The 20,675-nt window shown below is 40.9% G+C and overlaps 1 protein-coding gene and 1 non-coding gene across 2 annotated transcripts in view; both read right to left on the reverse strand.

The window, feature by feature from the left end:
• Positions 1-20,675, reverse strand: part of LRRC7 (leucine rich repeat containing 7) — a 169,441-nt gene that overhangs the window by 55,092 nt on the left and 93,674 nt on the right. Inside the window, exons 12-17 of the mRNA XM_066623794.1 lie at positions 18,163-18,232; positions 14,452-14,551; positions 12,969-13,093; positions 7,700-7,750; positions 6,308-6,508; positions 1,446-1,557 (exon numbers count right to left, since the gene is read on the reverse strand). Coding sequence (XP_066479891.1) covers positions 1,446-1,557; positions 6,308-6,508; positions 7,700-7,750; positions 12,969-13,093; positions 14,452-14,551; positions 18,163-18,232 — 659 coding nt within the window. The remainder of the gene's footprint in view (positions 1-1,445; positions 1,558-6,307; positions 6,509-7,699; positions 7,751-12,968; positions 13,094-14,451; positions 14,552-18,162; positions 18,233-20,675) is intronic.
• On the reverse strand, positions 1,171-1,273 carry LOC136650632 (U6 spliceosomal RNA). The gene has a single exon (XR_010794454.1). It is a non-coding gene; the product is annotated as a U6 spliceosomal RNA (small nuclear RNA).

A 20,675-nucleotide genomic window follows, 5' to 3' on the forward strand; every position in this document is an offset into this window, starting at 1 on the left:
AAGAAGATGGACAGCCCTATCCTATACTTCCTGGTGCCTGGAGGAACAGCAGCGCCAAAATGACTACTGTTGTATCCTGCGGGTACGTGAAAGCCACTAGAGGTCTCCAAGGGAAGCCCCAGGCCCTGCAATGGGGCTTCTCAAATCCATGCTGGCTATTTTGGTGGCACAAACCCAAGAAGCTCTGTGTCAGTCTTTGCTTTGCCAGTCCAACACGAAGGACAGGATCCGGCGGAGGACTTGTCTGCTGGTCTCACCCCCTTCCCGGGCCGGTCCCACCCCCACCCTGCCCTCCTCCCACCCTGAACGTCCAGCATCCCAAAAGGCCACACTGCCACCCAGAGGTTGTATTTACCTCTGTTGGTTGCACGGCATCCTCCTCCTGATGCTGGGCCCAGCACCAACTGGCGCTGCCTCCTTATTCTCCCACTCCTGCTTTACAGCAGTTTAGGACACAAAGCACTGGCACTGTGCTCTAGCATTGGCACTGATGGCCTATAGGATTGGACCCTAACAGCTCAATCCTCAATAACGCTCCATGTGGCCATGCAGTGGTCAGCACTGGGGGGGGGGGTTTGGGCTCCGGAGACCTCCTCAGGATAAGAGAATATTTGTTCCTTGCCCCAAGGTAGGCCCCTGAAGCCAGACAGGTCTACTCGGACTTGCACAGTTTCATATGGATCCCTGAAGGTGAACCAAGACTGGGAGGGAGGTTAAGTTTTCCTTCCCTTCAAAACCAATTCCTTCCAAGTCCCAAGCCTCTCTTTCACCCCCTATGCATTCTTACATGGCTTAATAGGCATCCAGTGTTTGCTGGTGTGCGGAGCCAGTCCACGTTTCCATTGCATTTTGCGACAGCTGGAAAGTGCCTAGCGCCGCCAGAACACTCATTCAAGCTGCACTAGGCACTGTTAGGATTGCACTGTATGGCAGTAGTACCCCCCCCCGTCCTCCTTTTTCAGTCTCTGCCAGCAACATTATCCTTAAACTTGATGTCACAGTCTATGCCTAAATTAATCAATAATCATTAATGGATCTATGAAAGGTACAATACTTCTTCACTGTCATCCTTCAAAACCAATATATACTATGTTAAAATATGTTCAATGTAAACATATTAATTTAATTCAGGAGCAGAGGTAGGATTGGCTGTTCTTGGTTTATTTAAAGGTCCTTCTGGAACACTTCATGAATTTGTGTGTCATCCTTGCGCAGGGGCCATGCTAATCTTCTCTGTATCATTCCTATGTTAGTATATGTGCTGCCAAAGCAAGTCATGATTATGTCATAACCAGGAGAGAGAGTTCAGCCCCAAACAATGTGGTGGGGCACTATTGACAGACATGAATTTATTATGCAGTATTAAAAACGAGACTGTAGTGTTAACTATAACGTGTACCATTCACTATCCTTTAACCCCAAACATCTATGAAGTGAGCCAGTACCTTTTTTGTCTTTCCCCAAGAGAACAAGTTTTGGCTGGTACAATGGTGCTTCAGCCATCGAAGGGCGAAGTTCTCCTATCCTCATATCATTCACAGGATGTACAAATGGGTCCTAATAAATGTAAGAATATCAGAGCGTGAAATTATGTAAAGAAAGCCCAACAAGTGATACTAAACAAACTTTAACAACTAACTTTGTCAAAAGCAGGAAAACTTATACAAACAGTAATGTTGTTGCTAGCAATAATTAATTGTATTTTTGCCACAATGTTTTGCTTATTATAATGATTGTTTAATGTTTGTTACTGCCTTGTTTGGAATTTGAATTATTACTTATTATAGAGGAGTGATAAAGATCAACAGAGAAAACCAAGAAAAAAACAAGGGCAAGTCAACTTACAGTTGCCCCTTGGTATTCACGGGCTTGGCATCCATAGATGCCGAGGCCGCGTCTCACAGGGTTTCCAGGACACAACCGGAAGCCACTTTTGGTCACATCCTGGATGTGTTCCGAGGTGTAGGGAGGCTTCAGTATCCACAGGGGATCCATTCCAGGATCCCTCACAGATACCGAAATATGTAGATGCTGGAATCTGGGGGCGGGGGCAGCAGAACTGCACGTTAGTAAATAACTCATGCTGCACCAGGCCCTCAGAAGGCCACACTAGACATGCAGCCCAATGCACAGGCCTTCCTCAGCCTCCTGCCACTCCTTCAACACAACCAGAAGCCACTTCCTGTTTGCAGATGTGACTTCTGATTGCATCAGAAGGTGTTCGGAATCTGTGGAATACCAAAAAACTGTGGATGCTGGAATCGGGGGGGGGGCCATGTTCATTTTGACTGACATCAATTAGGAAACTCCACAGCATTCTGGGCCAGCTGTAGCTTCTGCACTCTTCAGAGTCAGTCCCACACAGAGTACATTGCAATCGTCCATCATAATTCTTGGTGAGATCAAAGTAGAACCAAACAATAGCCAGAGTGTAGTCGGTGTACTGCCCTACCTAGCACACTGCTTTCCCTCATGCAGGATTCTTTTTTACCCCCCAAAACCGACATTTTAATTTGTGACCAGACAGCCTCAAGCTAAATCATGGGAGCTTGTTTTCTGAACAGTATCAACTGTAGTTTTTTTTAAATCTTTGGAAGCTGATGATCCCTTGCAAAAGTTCCGAAAAGCTTCAATCTCCACCCAGCTTTGCTCACTCAAGATTTCCCCTGGCTCATGGTGATTTTTCATTATCTCACAGCGTAATCCTAACTTATGCTGGAACAGGCAGACCAGTGGGCCTGTGCTTTATCCAGCTCAAGTTTTGGGCTGTCTGTGGCTCAGTCAGGGGCAAGGAGAAACGTTTCCCCTTACCCCAGGGAGAGCCGCGGCGGCCCCAATGACTACTCAGATCTCAGAAGGAGCCTGGATCCGCTCCGCGTTGCCTGTGGGCTAGGATCCAGCATAACTGCCGGCCCCCATGTCCCCCCCCCCAACACACATACAATGCAGATGAGCCAGGAGGAAATGGGAATGATGCTTTGTCACTATAGTTGGGTGTTATAAAAGAGTAACAGGTAACCTAGAGCAGTTATTTTTCAAGCTCACTTTAAGTTATCTCTTATCCCCTTAAGCACCCCACTCTACAGCGTAGCTGACTGGTGTGCTGCCCTGAGGCACGTCAGTAATCCTTTTGCCCCCTCTGCCCCCTCCCCTCTGACCTGGAAGTAATTGTGGTGATGTGATGATGGAAGATCTACTCACTATCATAGTAGTTTACACAGAGCATTTCTTCCAGGGTCACCTATGTAAGCATAAGGGAGATTGAGGGTGCAATCCTAACTGTGCCCTGGGCTGGCAAGGTGGTAGAGGAGGTAGAAGTGAGCAAAGTGGACGTGATGCCTCCCCGTCTGATTCTCTGCTATCTGCCTTAGTTCACCTCATTGTGAGGCTGGTCCTCTTCTGAGGAAATTACTGATTTCCCACTCATGTATGGAAATGCCCCACCTTCCAAGGAAGACTGGCTATCACCCTCAGTAGAACCTATCAACCTGGAAGCAGGAACAAGAAAAGAAATGCCATTTTCACAGCATTCTCAAACTATGGGTTACTATCATTTTGAAGTTCTGTATATTGCCATTTATTTCTATACCTCTGGATCTTTCTGTATGCTCTTTCTTCTTCCAGGCGGGGATTTCAAATGTCACACTGTATGTTGCCTGAATTGGAAAACTTTATTTTTCCTGTGTGAAACCTTAGCTATCAACACTGTGCCATATTTTGAAGTTAAGACAAACACTTCTTGCTAAAATATTGGAAGACACAGAAATATTGGAAGACACTGAAAGTACTTAAAATTTTTACTTTGAACTTCATATGCTTTCACCTTTGAGACTCCAACGCATTCAAGAAATCAACATTTCTCGTAGGCAGCCATTTTCAAGGTTTGTCATCTTGTGGCACACTGATAAGAAATCAGTTTTTGGACAACTGACAAGGCACACTGTACTGACAGCAGAAGGCTCTATCCCCCAATGGCCCTACTAATAAATGACCATCCCTCAAAGTCCAGTGGCATACCTGTAGACCATTCATGGCACACCAATGTGCTGTGCCACAGTGGTTGAAAATCACTGCTCTAAGGCATTTAGAATATAACCAAATCACCATTTAAAAAATAACCAAAATTGTAAGTAGCATCCTTAGTGCTTCTACCACAATGCTCCCTCTGGGAATGAAAGACCATTTGGCTTGCACAAGGGGTCTCTGCACAACTGAGAAACTTCATTTGTTCCCAGAGAGAGTATATGATGGTAGAAACACTAGTCAGGATACTATCCTACATCAGATTAGAACCAAAGCTGGAACAAGTATCCCAGGGTACAGATATCTGAGTTACGTCTGAGTTAATTTCACACAAGTATGGTATATCCCTTTCACACAGGTATGATAGCACCGGGCTAGCTAAGAGCAGGGTGTTTTGAGCTACATACCTTTCCACTTCCATAAAAATTCCCAGAACGGAACCAGCACATATGTATGAGACTTAATATATAGCGTAAGAGTACTTTTTAAAGAATACTAAAATCATGCAATATGAAGACATTAGGGCCCAAATCTTATTGTCAGAACACCTCTCTCCCTCCCTGCCCCCCCACACCTACCTTTGCTGCACGCCGACACAAGCAGCTGAGGGGAAGCCAACGCGTAGGCTTATGCCAGCCTCTGCAGGCCGGCGCTTCTTGGAGCACCGACCTGGCTTCCCTGCGAGGAGATGCAAACGTGCTTTATGGCACGTTTGCGACCCGCTTATGCCGGCCCAAGGGACTTGAACCGGCATAAGGCGCACTTTGGATTGTGCCCTTATTCGATCAGTTTTAAAGTTAGTAATAACATAAGTTAAGACTGGTGCCTTTCATGGTTGCAAACCTGATTTTATGTGAAATATGATTATAATGTGTTAAATTGACAAGGATTTGTTTTTATTTTTACTGGAGTATATGTTATGAGTGAACCCTAAAATAAAGAAGCTTTTGTAAAGTTGTTTGATTTTGCTTTCTGTATGAATGAAGCAGTAATAACATATTTGAAGTTTTCTAGTATGGATCTATGTCAAGTTTGTAATGGTGTGTTTTATTGTATTATTTGTGACAGAATTAAAAAAAAAATAATGTAACTATCTGTGTATAAATGTTGTATAACCAGCATCCAATGATTGTTGAGGATTCATTTTAAAAGAATAAAATGATGTACGTATACTTATCTACAACAGATCAGACTTTGGTACTGATGAAAACATGACATCATTGAGCTAGAATTCTGGGAGGGAGTGGGAAGCATTCACAAATTACTACTTATATAGATCTCTAGATCAGAATGATTAAAGCATGTCTGAAATAATGTTATTATTAAATCTGAAGTCCTACTGATTTTAGTGGGGCTTAGTCATGACTAACTTTCTTTGGATACAATCCAATAATAACAGACTAAATGCCACCAATTGTGATACATTCGTGCAACAGTTCCCAAACTAGGGCATTGATATGCCCCAGCCAGGGAACCTCTGCTGCTGTCTCCTAAAGAGATGGGGTGACAGCAAGTGTGGCAACGCAATTGCCATGACTATGCTGCTGCCAGGAACAGAAGTTCTTCCTATTTACCTGGGGTCACTATGACAGTCCAGGGACAGTCCAGGGCGCCTTTGACCCCCTCTGCAGTCCTCCCTACACCTCCAAATAGCTGTAAACCGGAAAAAACAAAGCCACTTACAGTTTGCACTGTAAAATTGAAAGTGACTTTTTTTTTTTTGCTTGTTTACAGCAGTGTAGAGACGTGGGGAGGCCTGCAAACAGGGGTTGTGGGCTTCCTTGCTTTCTACGGAGAAACATAGTAACTCCCAGGTAAGTAGAAAAAAACTCTTGTTTCCAGCAGTAGCATGATTGTAGCGATTGCAGCACCTCCCCTTCCCTATAAAGCACTTAAAGGTTCCCAAACAGTTTGGGAATTAGCAACTCACACCTAAAAACAGGAGAGGACAAGAACGGGAGCAAAAATGCGTGTTTATCTTACAGTGCATTTTACAATGCACTAACGGAATTAGTGTTACGGCAAATCAGTTCTACAACATAACCAGGGCAGAGGATGCCTTCAGAGGATGCCATGCAGTGTTGGCAATAAATATGTTGTAGTACTATCTGGTACCTGGTCTGACGATGAAGGTGTCAGAAGTGTCAAATGAAGTAAAATTGTATGAAAGAAAGGTCACAGATAGATTTACTTATGCACAGATACAAAAACCTCTGCAGATTTGTATATTGCATTGGTCTTATTCTACTGTCTAGTTTGTTTAAATAGCATTGTCATGTGTTACCTCCACTGATATTTCCTTTGTTGCCATTGGCCACTTGTGCTCATACTTGTCTTTCATAGCTTGCTCAGTACTGCCCGTTGGTGTTGAATTCTCAGGCCTCACTCCATGGCTAGATTTGCCCACCAGATTTTGGACAGATTTCACCATATTCTTTAAATCTTCAGGATATGGAGTTGGATAACGCTTTAAGTTTATTTCAACCTGAGCATTCATTTAACAAAATAAATTAAAAGCACAAATAGGAAATAAAAAAAATAACATGAACATTACACTTCCGGTTTTGATTATCATATATAAACGCAAAACACACAGACAGTGAATTAAGGCATTTGAGACAATGTTAACATAAAACATTTGTAATCCTGAGTCTCTGAAATGCTAAAGCCTATGTCACTTACACAATGGCAAATAAAATTCAAATTCACTGGTGTCAATGACTAAAATTTGAATCTTTTCCCCACTTGCCTGAAATTTTGGAATGTAAGAATACTTTCATTAAAAGTATACTTACACAATCAGACTGCTAAATATCCCTGTAATTGTTTATGAGGAATCTAGAACTTCACCAACAAATGCGACATCACTCTGGATTTAGAATACAACACTGTGACAGCATACTCTAACATATGGTTGAAATCCAAAGAAGGTTAGATGTCCTTAAGTCATACTAAAATCATCTAAATTTCAATGGATTGTACCCAATACGGGGCCATTTTTTCTCCTTTGAGGGAAAAGTATATTTACATACAAGTGTGATTTTATTACTTTTATCACAAAAGAAAAAAAATAGCATGTACAGCCAAAGTTCCAATGCAGACACAAGTTAATAGGCATCCATTCAAAAGCTTGACTGATATGAAGAGAACAAACTATGGCAGCAACTTACATTCAACGCTGAAGTATAATAAAGTATGCACTACAGACAAGCACATCCAAACATGGTTTTCAATAGCAAATGCAAACTATTACATTACAAGTCAATGTACAGCTCCAACAAGAAAACTAAATAGGTGGTGTTTGAAATATAGTGTTGCTATATCTCTATTTGATTTACAGCTAACTGGTCATGATCTAATTTAAGCACTTTCAAGACTCCAACACCTGGGCCATAGAAAGACTTGTATATAACCTTAAAAACAATTGGGGTTTAAGCCAACTAACTGCATGCATACCAAAATGACAGTGTAACATAGGTTAAATTACGTAAGGAAATTTGAGTCAAGTCAATTGGTCTTAGTTCAACATTAACTTTTTCTATTATTGTACTGGCAAATGTGCTAGATATAATTAGGGTGAAGGTATTCCCATAGTTGATATTAAAAATGATAATTACCAATGAAGTCTAGACTCCCTTTCTATTCATGGTCTTTTATGTTTCACATTTAAAGTTACCTCAGAAGTAGCATGCCGCTGGGGATAAAAACCTTCCAAAGTGCAATATTCCTGGATAGAAGAATTTCTTTTTTAATTTCTACTGTCAAATTCATTTCAGCAAACAATGATATACTTGACCAAAAGCAAATTTCACAATGTCATGATAAATTGCATTAAAAGAACTATAATCAGAAGTTTGTTTAATTTAAACCCAAAACAACAAACCAAATTCTTGAACACTGATGAATATGTAGACACTGCAGGGCACAGGTTTCCTTGAAAAATAAAGCCTTTGATAGAAACAGTTCTTTCATATCAGCCAGAGAGGTGCCTGCAGTTGATACTGCAGAGCACAGATAAACAAGATGCCACATAAATTCACTGTGGGTTTTTAAGCACTGGTGAGAACCAATTACATTCCTGTGTTTTGTAGATACTGGGTGAGTTTGTAAGAGTATTATCCTCAAGCACTTTATGTTCACTTATCTGTAACCATTTGAATATGAATTGTATAATATATAATGGCTTTTGTGGGGGCTGAAGAGGCTACTCTGGAGTCAGAAAACAGCATGTGCCCGCAGCATCATGCAAATATGAAGATACAGCCCACTGGGTTTGAAATTGTGACAGTTCTGTATGTGGTGTTTCACAGTCAAAACCAGCACTGGATGCTACACTTGTGATGAGCTGAACATGTATATGTGAACTGATATCAATTACATTCAATAGGATAACCAACTCTTCACTAATTGAAGAAATCATAGAGCTGGTGCAGACATAATACTGGCCCCTTATAGACCACAGTATGCAAACTGAAAGCCAGTCATAGGAAAATGTGCTTCTTTCCCCCAGTTCTTCCCTTTCCCAGAGCAAATTACTTCTCATGGTAAACATGACCCAAAACTTGCACCTTTGGGGTGTTTGTCAAATAGTTTTTGTCAAATAGTGCACCAGGGATTGCCAAAAGGGGACCAAATGGTTTGGGTGGAAAACAGGGTGAAATCATGGTAGAGAGGTAGAAGTGCTCTAAGGCTTTGCCCCACTCCTAGTTGTGCCACACATATGCTACTTTAATTGGGGAAAATCTCCCACTGAAACCAATGGAAACGTTTTCCCAACTAAAATGGAGCAGACTGTGTGAAATTGGTATCAGAACTGCAGTGAGGGTAAAATCCTTAAGCTCTCTAACCCCACCATGACTTCTCCCATTTTGCTCTCCTTTCCCAGTGTGCTTTTTAACAAAAGAAAACAAAAAACCCAAATTGGCAAGTTATGTGTTCCAGGTCACAGCTAGATTGACTGTTCGGCTGCAATTCTATACACACTTACCTTGGAATAAGTCCCTTTGGGACTTACTTCTGAGTAAACACACATATGTCTATAGCAAGGTTAACTGCAGTTAAAGTTAAGTAAAACTTCCTTCAATTCACAGCATGATCCTATGCAATCTAAAATATGTCTGAAGTGAATTCCATGAGTCTTATTCCCAGGAAAGTACACATAGGGTTGCATCATCAAAAACTGAAACCTAGTTCAAACCAGTTTCCTGGTCTACAAAAGCCCTTCTTGATCTTATCTGCAGTAAACATTAGTATTGATGAACTGCTTAAATATGCTAAGACAGGGCAATTTGTTCTAAGGAGAGATTGCAGGAAAGGTGAGTGTGTTTCTGAGGCTGGCTTCTATTTATTAACTGCAGGTGGCAAGAAATAGTTATATTTGCAATACGCTTGCAAAATGCCAGTTTTATTTGCAATATACTATATGTGCAAGTAATTTTGCCAATTAGTGTAAATATTTTAGTTATACCCCATTTTTCCAGGACAGACTTAAAAGAAGCTTATAATTTAAATAACAATGAAAAGGTCTAATATGCAATATTGTAATGCAAAAATATCTTATTCCAGATCTAAATTGATAGCATAGATGCATAAGCATGTTTCTAGTTTGTGAACTAGCACAACAATAATTGATTTCATATCACTATTCACAGCTCATCTTATACTTGTGCAATGAATCAGAAAAAGAATCTAGTATAAGATTTTAAGTTAACTTGCACATGAAGATACCAAAGTTATTTTTGAATTTATTTTTGAAGTTTTGGTATTTTTGAAATTAGATTACTTTCTGTTTAACCAAATGAAAGAGGAGAACAGTTGTCTGTTTACCCAATAAAAGACCATTTTATATCACAGTTTCTTTTCAAAACTGTCATTAAAAAGAAAATGAAAACTGCAATTAAATAGCTATAAAACTTATGTAATTTTAAAACCTTCATACTATATTGACAGATGGATTTATTTTCAGCTTCAGTGCCCTTGTTCAGTTTGAACCTTTCAGAGATAACAACAACCTTACCAGAAATGATTGCTCTGTGACCTTTCATGCATTAGAACTGTAGGAAATTTGGATTATCAAATGAAGAGATAGCAACTGAAATCAGAGAGGGTGGGGCTTAACTGGAAACACTTCACCCCTTTGACCCTAAGATAGTAATCTGATGCAATATTTATTTTTAATGCAAAAATGTTTTTGTTTGATGATTATTTCAGCAATAATGGGGATGATAGTGTGAATCATCAACAGAGCCTTGATGAAATGCAACCAGGGCAAACTTGATTCACTCACAGCCAAGTACAATGCCTGTGTGCAGACACTTCCCTTTTTTTTTTTTGCTCCCTTCCTCACTTGTGCACAGGAAGGAAGTGTAGTTGGCCATTATAAGTGGGGACTTAGGGCCCAGTCCTATCCAACTTTCCAGCACCGGTGCAGATGCAATGCAGTCCCAAGGTAAGGGAACAAACATTGAAGAGGCCCCTGTGACTGCTTCCCCACCACAGGATGCAGTGCATGCCCCCTTGGCATGGCTGCACTGGCACTGGAAAACTGGATAGGATTGGGCCCTGAGAGGCCTGTGTGTGCCTTCCTTATTTCCATCCAGCTATTGTAGTCTGCATGATTGAAATTATATGTACTGTGATGGATATATGGGAAGGTGTGCACATGTCTTCCCTTTTCCTTCCCAGGTGCACTGCTTGCATGTGCATCCAATTGTAGGTGGCGAGGAGCAGACCTATGGATACCCTCTGCTCTGTGAAGTAGATCAAGCCCCTAATACCTACACAATAGAAAAGGAGAATTTTATGATCATGAAAGATTTAAAGAGCAAAAGACCTATAGCTGCAAACTGAAACAGGAGAACATTTGGTCAAGACATGAAATGAAGTTCAGGGTTGAGGTTTGTTTGCATTTAGTTATCTGAATGATAAAAGAGTGAAATAGAATAGGATAAAGAAACACAAGTATGATTTTTCTTTATCTCTGCCAGCTAACTGCAATGATAGCCTTTCACTGAGCCATAGATATGATTCCTGATCTAGCAAACAATTTTTGGAGTACTGAAAAGATTTGTGCCAATTCAGCAAGGTAATGTTCATGAATCCCTGTGGGATTCATGGTAATGTTCATGAATCCCTGTGGGAAATGCTTCTGGAAATGTCCAGAACTCAGTGCATAGTTCCCATTGCTGGTCAAGAGAATGTATCACGCAGTACCAAATGTATGAATATGATCTCCCTTTGTTAAATAGGGCACAGTGCAATCCTCTGCATGCTCATTCAGAAATAAGTCTTGCTGTGTTCAGTGAAACTTGCTCCCTGGTAAGTACATTTAGAATTGCAGCCTAATGGTAGTTTATAGTTGTGTAACATATAGAATAAAATCAAGATGTCAAGGCAGTCATAATGATGACCAAACCTATTTTCTTCATGATGAGGAGCAGAAGGAACAATCAGATTTTGAGTACTAAGAGCCCAATCCTATCCAACTTCCAGTGCTGATGCAGCTGCAATGCAGCCCTGAGCCCTAAGGAGGTCTCAATGATTGCCCCCTCACTGCAGGATGCAGTGCACACCCCATTGGCAAGGTTGCATCTGAAAAGTTGGATGGGATTGGGCCCTAAGATTAGGAAACAATTTTTGTACTATGGAATATAATGTGTACATTCTATCTGATATTCTTGTAGGACTGAGAAAAAAATAATGGCTTCAGTGAAATCTAAAGATGCTATTGAAAGGTAAGATCTGAATTCCAAAATTCAGCAGAGAGATTTTGACATGCAGGCCCTTCCAGAAGACAGTTTTAACCAGAATCTATAAGGAGGACTTCAGGTTATGGTCTCCCTTACAGGGTCACACTGTGTCACAGCTTAGTGCCCCCCATATATGTTATGTTCTGGGGTTCTGGAAACCTTTGGTTGGTCCTGAAGGAGCAATTGTATTCTGCATGTAAGCACTGTGTTGCTAATCATGACCTTTTGCAAGGTACAGAAATTCAAGAAGAAATCATGTGCTAGGTTCAAAGACAATAAGAGCATGAAATAAGTATTTAGTTGAGGAAAGCTTAACTTAGGACTGAATAGTACAATCTGGTTATCAGTGTATCAGCCATCTTTATGCATCACACAGTCATTGCACAATGCTTAAAATTTCCCAAAGAAGACATTTATGTGAGTTCTAATTAAATGGACTCCTACAATATTTCCCCTCCATGCAGCTGCCTCTCCAGGTGATACTTGGCTTTACTCAAACATAATGTTTTTGATTTTATGTGGAATAGATATAGCCACTTCAAAAGGTTATTTGTCTTATCCAACGCAACAGCTTTCAGTTAGCCAATCAGAGATAGTCTCTGTGAACACAAGTCATCAGCTTCCATCACTCACACATTGATACTCTTTCGTAATACTGTCACAAAAACAGCACAGCAAGATGCACTTGGAGAAGTTTCATTTCATTTCACTGAAATGAAACTAACAAGATTTGCAAAGAGGCAATATGAAATTCTCAGTCTCCATGGATATTAATAAAAGTGCCAGTTTCTTTCTTTACAAAGTCATAAGCCTTAATAGACCATTACAGAAAATATCAAGAGCATTCAAAAAGGTATTAAAAATATTTACATTGAGGAATAGTGGACCATTTTTTTTAGCAAGGCCATACTTGTAGAACACATTAAAATGAAGCAGTGCATGCTTCACATGCACGCATAGTGAACTTTTTAATTGCCAGTGACAGAAAGGAAAAAGACCCTATGCCCCGGAAAAAGGAAACCCAAGCGTGGTTGTAAAGAAAAAGTTTCAATATTGAAATGAGACTTATTCAAAGGTAGATTTAATTAATTATTCTACATGTTTACATAGTATCTATTTATCATGGGGTTTGTTCACTGAATAGTACCCCCCCAAATTAACAATACTCCCCCCTCCAAGAAATACAATCTCAGTTACCTTAACTTTTCCTGCATTCTCTTCCTCTTCCTTTTTTTCTTCAAATTCAAAAGCAACTGTCATTCGTTGTTGTCGCTGTTCCTCCCACAGAGTAGGATTAAAACTATCACTGTCAGACTGGAAATCTATAGCTGAATTAGAAATTCATTACAGATTAAACTGTGCTATTCACAATATATCTTTAAAGCACCAACCAAGCCTTTAACCAGAAAAAAAGTGCTGCATTCCTAGGTCTTAAATATTCTGAAATAAATGCTAATAATTAAAAGTAGGTCACATAGCAGGTTCCAACGCTGCCTCAGATGAGGATGCTTTAGGCTGGTGGTTAATGTAACTTCAGCGTGTTCTCAATGTAAAAATCCAACTTGCCTGCTTGCATCATATTTTATATGGAGCCCTATGTTAGGTCAATTCAGATACAATTTCTAAGGTTATATAGAGAGGTGTTTGAAAATGGTGTTATTTATTTAACTCAGAAGTGAGCCCAATGCATTCAGTAAGATTTAGGCTGTCATCCTATCTTACTCACTGGAAACAAACACCTCTAGATATATAATATGTGATCACTTGGTTAGCTGTACCATACAAACCTAAAAAGAATATGTTGAGACTTTGTAGTTAGCAAGTAAAGCCTTGGTCACACTTGATTTGAGTTATTCTTTTTTTGTTTTTACAGTTAAAGGACAATGACTTGGCACCTGGTAAATTTGAGGTTAAAGTGAAATTGGAGCCCAGTATCCCCAGTTATGTGCAACTACTGGACTACTATGACTCTATAACATTTTAACTGTAGGAAAAATGCTGACCTAAGGGGAAAAGCTTAATCTATAGACCAGTGGTTCCCAAATTCCTGAAGACAGGGTTTTTTTTTAACTTACCTAATGCAGCACTGGCCTCTGGGGATGCAGGGAGCCCCGAGGACTCCTCCACAGGGCTCCCCATGCCCCTTCAAGACTAAAAATAATGATCGTGATCCACTTTCAGTCTTGCAGTCACAAAACCAAAAGTGGGTTGTGAACATTATTTTTAAACTTGTATTGGCAGTGAGTGTCCTGCAGAGGGGTTTGCTGGACTCCCTGCACCCCCAGAGGTCGGTGCTGCATAGGTAAGTTTTTTTTAAAAAAAAACCTGCTTCCGGCAGCGGCATGATCCTGTGAATTGTGTCACTGCCTTCCTCCCTCTCCACTCCTAAAGGGGGCAGAGACAAGGCTTCCCAGGCTGGGATGTCACAATGCCCCAGTTTGACAACCCCTGCTGTAGTCTAAAAAGCAGAGAAGTTCTCCTTATGACCTCTTCAGAATTCCTAAATAAATGTTTTGACCGATTCCTTACTCATTGTAAAACACCATGCATACAGATGGCACTACATAAATTACAGCACTGACAACTATCAAGAGAATGATTGTTTGAAATGCTTAAATCAACATTAAATAATTACTGCACAAACTTCTAAATTTGGAATAAATAACTGACAGTACTTTACCTTCATCTCCACGGGGTTGCTGAGGAAACATGTAATTAGTCAGCACTCTTTGCTTTGTTTCTGGATGGGCCTCAGTTTGAAGAGGGATAAGGGCCTTGGACTATAAATAAAAAGTCAGGGTAAAGAGGGGGGGAAAGAAGCATCTAAAACTATTCAAAAGAAACATGTCTCATTAAGGGCACTGTTATTACAGTTCTTGCTCAAATATTCTAATAAAATACAGAGCAATCCTTAGCAGGTTTACTCAGAAATGAGTCCCTTAAATCCAATGGGTCTTATTGTCTTGTAAGCATGCAGGATTCCAGCCATAATTTCCAGGTGTGAAATTGCATTGTTATGATTGCAGCGTAGTACCGCCAACTAATATATGGTGCGACAGTAAAATTTCTGTTCAGTACATTTCTATATCATTTTGTCCTAAAGAGAAAACTAGAGCCCAATCTTATCCCAGCTGGGCTGTCAGCAGGGATGGGAACTTGGGTCAGGTGACTCAAGTTCGAGTCGCGAAAATCAGCATTTTTTGCTGACTTTATAGTGAAGTCATGCACATGGAAGACTCAGAAAAACACTCGAGTCAAGGGCCCTTCACTCGGCACTCATCCCCATGCAAGCAGACTCAAATCTATCCATGTCTGGGTGTGCTTGCTTACTGTTTTGGCAGTGTGACCTTGTGGGGCCATCATTCAGAAAGGTCAAGCAGCAGGGAAGTTCCAGCCAGGAGGCAGGGAAGGGTTAATGTTTGCTTTTTCATCAAGCAGGAAGGGGGAGGCAGGAGTGGGCTCTTTTGCACATTTCTAAAAGAATCAATGATCATTGGATGCAGGATGGGATGGGATGCAGGATGGGAGGTTCAGTATTTTCTATTTGGCTGAGGTAGGGCAAGAGGAGCAGCCCAAGAGGGTTCTTGCCTTATGATTGGCTGGAGAAGCCCAGGGAGGGGGAGGAGGTTCATACTAATCACACTTGCCAAGTGCATGGCTCTGTTGTTACTTGGGAGGAGGGAACCTCATTGAATGACTGGCTGCAATGGAACTACTTCAGAGTAGAGCTGCAAAGGATCAAATCGTCCTGGTAAGCCTCACAGCTGCTGCGCGTGACCCACCTCCCTCTTGCCGCTTCCTTCCCCATTCTTACACAGTTCGTCCCACCCCCTCCCACCCTGTTTACTGAGGGGTGGGGTCATTAGGACAGTGTTTAAAAAGAACTGCCACACACAAACACACACACACACACCCCAGCAACAACCCAATTTTTTCCACAGCAGGCTTTTAACAGGGGGCGACTCATGACTCAAGTCCTTGCAAGTTGCAAAAGGGTAACTTGGGGAGTGTCCCCGTTATGACTTGTTTAGGAGTTGAGTTGCAGTGGGCGGAGTCTTGCAATTCAACTTGAGTCAAGCCATGCTGGATTTGCCCATCCCTAGTTGTTAGGGGCAGGGCTTGTGGAAGATGACAGTGGAAGAGCCTTCTGCTGTTCTAAAATGGCTGTCGACAGAGTGCACAGCCATTTTGGGAGCGCTGTGGCAAGAGGCAGCAAGCTCCATCTGTGTCATCAGACCTTACCTTGCCCACCAGAGATGGTAAGGGATTGAGTGGGGAGGGGGCGAAACTGGGCAGGAAGAGGGGAGGAACAGGGTGTGAGGAGGTTGCAAGAGGGTGTGGGTCCAGTGGCAATAGTGTGCAGCAGATCCTATACTCTCTTTTCACAGCCTCCCCACCACTTTCTTCTTTTCAGACATGCTTTAGCTACAGAACTGAACTGGCACAGATCCAAGGAGACCCATTGCGGAGAAGAAGCCTTACGGTGGTGTAAGGGGAAATAATTCCCTTTGCCCCTTCAAAGCCTCCCAATCTGCTCCACCCCTCTGGATACAGCACCTTCCTTTTTCGCGCAGCTGCACTAGCAGGGGAGGAAAGGATTGAGCTCTTTCACGCCATGACAGTAATCCAGAAGCATGCATGCAATATCTTATCACTTAATCATCAGTGTTAAATTTACATAAATATTTTCAAGCCTATAACAGCTCTATAGGCCTACAGTTATATCATAAATAGAATGTATATGTGATAAAAACAGACCCTGGGCTCACACATTGCCTCTTCTGCCATGTATAGAAAACAATAATCACATCAAAGAATTCAACATTTATTTAAACATGGGAATTTGGAACATAAGAAGTTGCCTTATACTGAATCAGACACTTAGGCTGCAATCCTAACCACACTTTCCTGAGAGTAAGCCCCACTGAACAAAACAGGACTTACTTCTAAGTAGACCTGGTTAGGATTGTGCCCTTAGTCCAGGTAGCACATAACTGTCAATGCTGACTGGCAGAGACTAAGGGTGCAATCCTAACCCCTTATGTCAGTGCTTTCTGGCACTGGCATAGCAGTGCCAATGGGAAGTTGGTGCCAATCATGGCACTGCCATAGTGGTGCCAATCCTGAAGTTGGGTGTCACTCATGGAGGCCTCCTCAAAGTAAGGGAATGTTTGTTCCCTTACCTCAGAGCTGCACTGCTCTGATGTCAGTGCTGGAAAGTACTGACATAAGGGGTTAGGATTGCGCCCTTAATGACTCATAGGAGATGCTAGGAAGTGAACGTGGGACCTTCTTGGGGCAGGAGGTCTGGTCTAGAGGGTAGAGCCTCCATTTGCCTGAAGATAACATCCACAAGGTAGCCAGTTCGAGGCCACCGGCACCGTGCGACCTTGAAGCAGCTGACAAGCTGAGCCGAGTTATTCCATGTGCTCTGAGTGTGGGAGGATGGAAGCCAGAATGTGAAACCAGATCAGAAAGAAACATCTGAATGTTGTGGTTCTTGAAAGATAGAACCTTCTTTCAATTGTAAAAAACCCTAAGGGGATTTAAATAGCCTGCCTATGTAAACCGCCTTGAATAAAGTCTTGAATAAAGACCAAGAAAGGCGGTATATAAATACCTGTATTATTATTATTATTATTACTCATGTAAAGCATGAGTTCTGACAATAAGCTATGACCTGCTAGTGCTTTCTACTTCTACGCATGCCTGGGGAATGCTAATGCCTAATCCCACCTTGTGTAATGGTCAAGTGGAGAAGTAGAATCTGAACTTCTACTACTTACTACCATTCTATTAGCATAGTACTCTACTAAAGTAATAAGGCTGCATAGTGAAATGCTGGTTAAAATTAAAAACACAAGTCATTAATACAATTAAGACAATATTAATGATTAACAATAAATTATCAATACATCATAATTAAAGTACTGTATGAATTAACTAACATGACAAAGTAAGCCAGTCTGAAGTCAGACTGATATGCTGTAGTTGCGTTTATGAAAATCAGTTGAACAGATGATTAGATTACCATGTTAGGGAGCATATGCTCTGAAGAAAAAGGATAGGCATAAACAGTTCCCTGACTGGCAGTCTTTCCGCAAAGCCCCAAATATGAAATGTAAAATGTTTTAGGCTCATTGAATAAAACTCTGATAGGGAATAACATTTAAAAGAGAATGGTGCTGTGCATGGGGGCTTTTTGATCACACTCACTGTCCATTGAAAGCATCACCTAAACTGTGTTTGTGTGTGTGTGCTCCCCTTCCCCCAGATGGTTCCTTAGATGATTTCTAACACTCAGGGCTCAACATAATTATTTTACAAAAACAGCTGAACTTGCTAATATTGTCATTGTTACTAGAATGAGGACAAATACAAAAATATGTACCTGGTTGTCAGAAAGCCACAAAGCTGCAAGTTCTTTAAGCTTTGTAAAAGTGATGGGCAAATTTTTCAATCTGTAAAAAAAATATTGGGACAATATTTAATGTTTTGTTTACCAAGGAATTGTCAAGGTTGTTGTGTAGTATTTTGTAGTCAGACAACAGCAAACATTGTAGCAGTTTTATTTTGCTTTGCTTTTTAAAAGTAACTTGATAAGAACATTAACTAACAAAAAACTTGGGGCCCATCCCCCTAGTCCCATCTGGCCTCACTAGGGATGTGCCAGAACCACAGCGCAAAGACTCGAGTCGAGTCCTGAGTCTCTGCCCCTTGACTTGAGTAATGACGACCATTGTGACTCATCCAGAGCCATTTCATTTTGACATTAGTCTGAGTCAAGCCGTGGAAGCGGTAGGGATAAAAGCAAGCAAGCACACACACAAAACAGAGCCTCAAGCAAACACAGAAGCAAGTCTTGACTGGTGTCTATTCCAAGGCATACCCAGATTGCCAGATATGATGACCACACCATCATCTGGAAGGATTCCATCTGGAAGTGAAGGGTTCTACAAGTGTTTGTAGATCAATTATTATAAAAAATCTCATTGAAATAAAGATTTTTTTAAAAAAATTTTTATTTCGTAAAGAAAAAAGAGAGATGAGTTTAGTATAGTCTGCCTATGCAAACCGCCTTGAGTCTGTAAGACTCTCACAATGAGAGTCAGTGAGAGTCAGTGAAAAGCGGTATACAAATGTATTATTATTATTATTAGATTCTTTTCATTTTTAGGGTAAAACCTCCTAGTTCCAAATCAGTGCCCAAGTTTTTGACACTCATGATGCAATGTAAGAGTCATGAAAAACACGTGTTTTCGCAACTTAATTCCGAGTCATCCAAGTCTTGGCTCATAGCTACCAAAAACCAGTGGACTTTGTCCTTGCCCTACCCCTAAACTTAAGAAGCAGATTTTTTTTGTTTTGTTTTGTTTCAAGAGTTGGCAGTCCAAGCAATGAGAAGCCTTTTTCTAAATATGGCAAATGCTAAATACAATACTATGCAGAACTAGCGTTACCCTTTTGGTCCTACAAATTCCAATATCAATATTCTGCCACTGTGAAATAATTTCCCATTATTTTTAAGGTAAATGATTCTCTATATTAGAAAAAGTAGCATTTAATAAGACTAATTAGTTCCCAGAAGAAGGAAAGGGATGCTTAAATTAAATGAAGTTGAATTTTTTCGCTATCCATTCCAACTAAATGAAACAGTGACTCTAGCTTTAATCACCACTTGCCTTCAGAAAATATGGTAGTATCACATTATTCATAAGTTAACCTGAAATATTTAGGCTCTAAAAAGTTTCAGAAAGAAGATCAGTGATGTCAATCCTTTGCATAGTACCTTAACCTCTATTTTAAAATGAGATGTGATTTTCAATAAAAACAAGTTTAGCTGTCACTAAACAGCTACATAGTCAGGCTACATGGCCAGCCCAATGCAACTGAATTCCCCATGAGGTGATGCTGCATTCCACAGAGGATTTTTGGCTGCTGCACTTCTCTTCAGGGCAAGCCCCAACAGCCGCAATGGGTCAACTCAGACCTGCGCCAGCAATCTCACCGCACACCCCCCCCCCAATAGGTGCTGAACTTACTTGCTCCAGCAGGCCTCTTTTGCTGTGCCTGTGCCAACCGGAAGGCTCTGGCCTTCCTGCAGGTGCACCTGTGCTGCCACAAAGCATTTTATGGTGCTTTTACGGTAGCACACACCAGCATTATCACTTGATAATAGGAATACAAAGCAAGCAGTAGTTCATCTCAGGAACACTCAGTACAAGTAAAATAAAACGAAATGTAAAAAGTGAAGGGTCCAATCCTATCCAACTTTCCAGTGCTGATGTAGCCACAATGCAGCCCTGAGGTAAGAGAACAAATGTTCCCTTACCATGAGGGGACCTCTACGACTGCCCCCACCACAGGTTAAAACACACATCTTATTGGCACAGCTGCACCTGCACTGGAAAGCTGGATAGGATTGGCATTGATGTAACACTTTGAAACCAGTCTGAAAATGGCAAAGGCATGAGGGAAGCTGTGTTGCTTATCAACAATGATACCATGTGTTCTAAGCTAGGGATGTTTGAAAATGGTTTTATTTATTTTATTTTATTTTTTGCAGATTTCATGATTTGAAAGGCAGGAAACGGTGTTATGTGTTTTTATTCCACGTTCTCATTTTTATTAATTTTAAACACTTTAAAATTGTGCTTGGTGGGTGATAAAGTGTCAGCAGATGCAGTCACACTATTATTTCTAACTGGAAAACCAATCTATTTTAATTTATTGAAAATACCTTAAGCACCAAAATGTGTTCTATGTTTTTATTCAGATATTTTAAACATGAAATGAAGGTGTTTTGTGTTTTCATGTATTTTTAACAACAACAGAAAACACTTCCAGCTGTAGCACTATTCAGACATTGAGTGGCATCTAGACAAAGGTAATGTAGCATGGGTC

Source organism: Tiliqua scincoides, chromosome 4 (genome assembly GCF_035046505.1).
Source record: "Tiliqua scincoides isolate rTilSci1 chromosome 4, rTilSci1.hap2, whole genome shotgun sequence".
NCBI lineage: Eukaryota > Metazoa > Chordata > Lepidosauria > Squamata > Scincidae > Tiliqua > Tiliqua scincoides.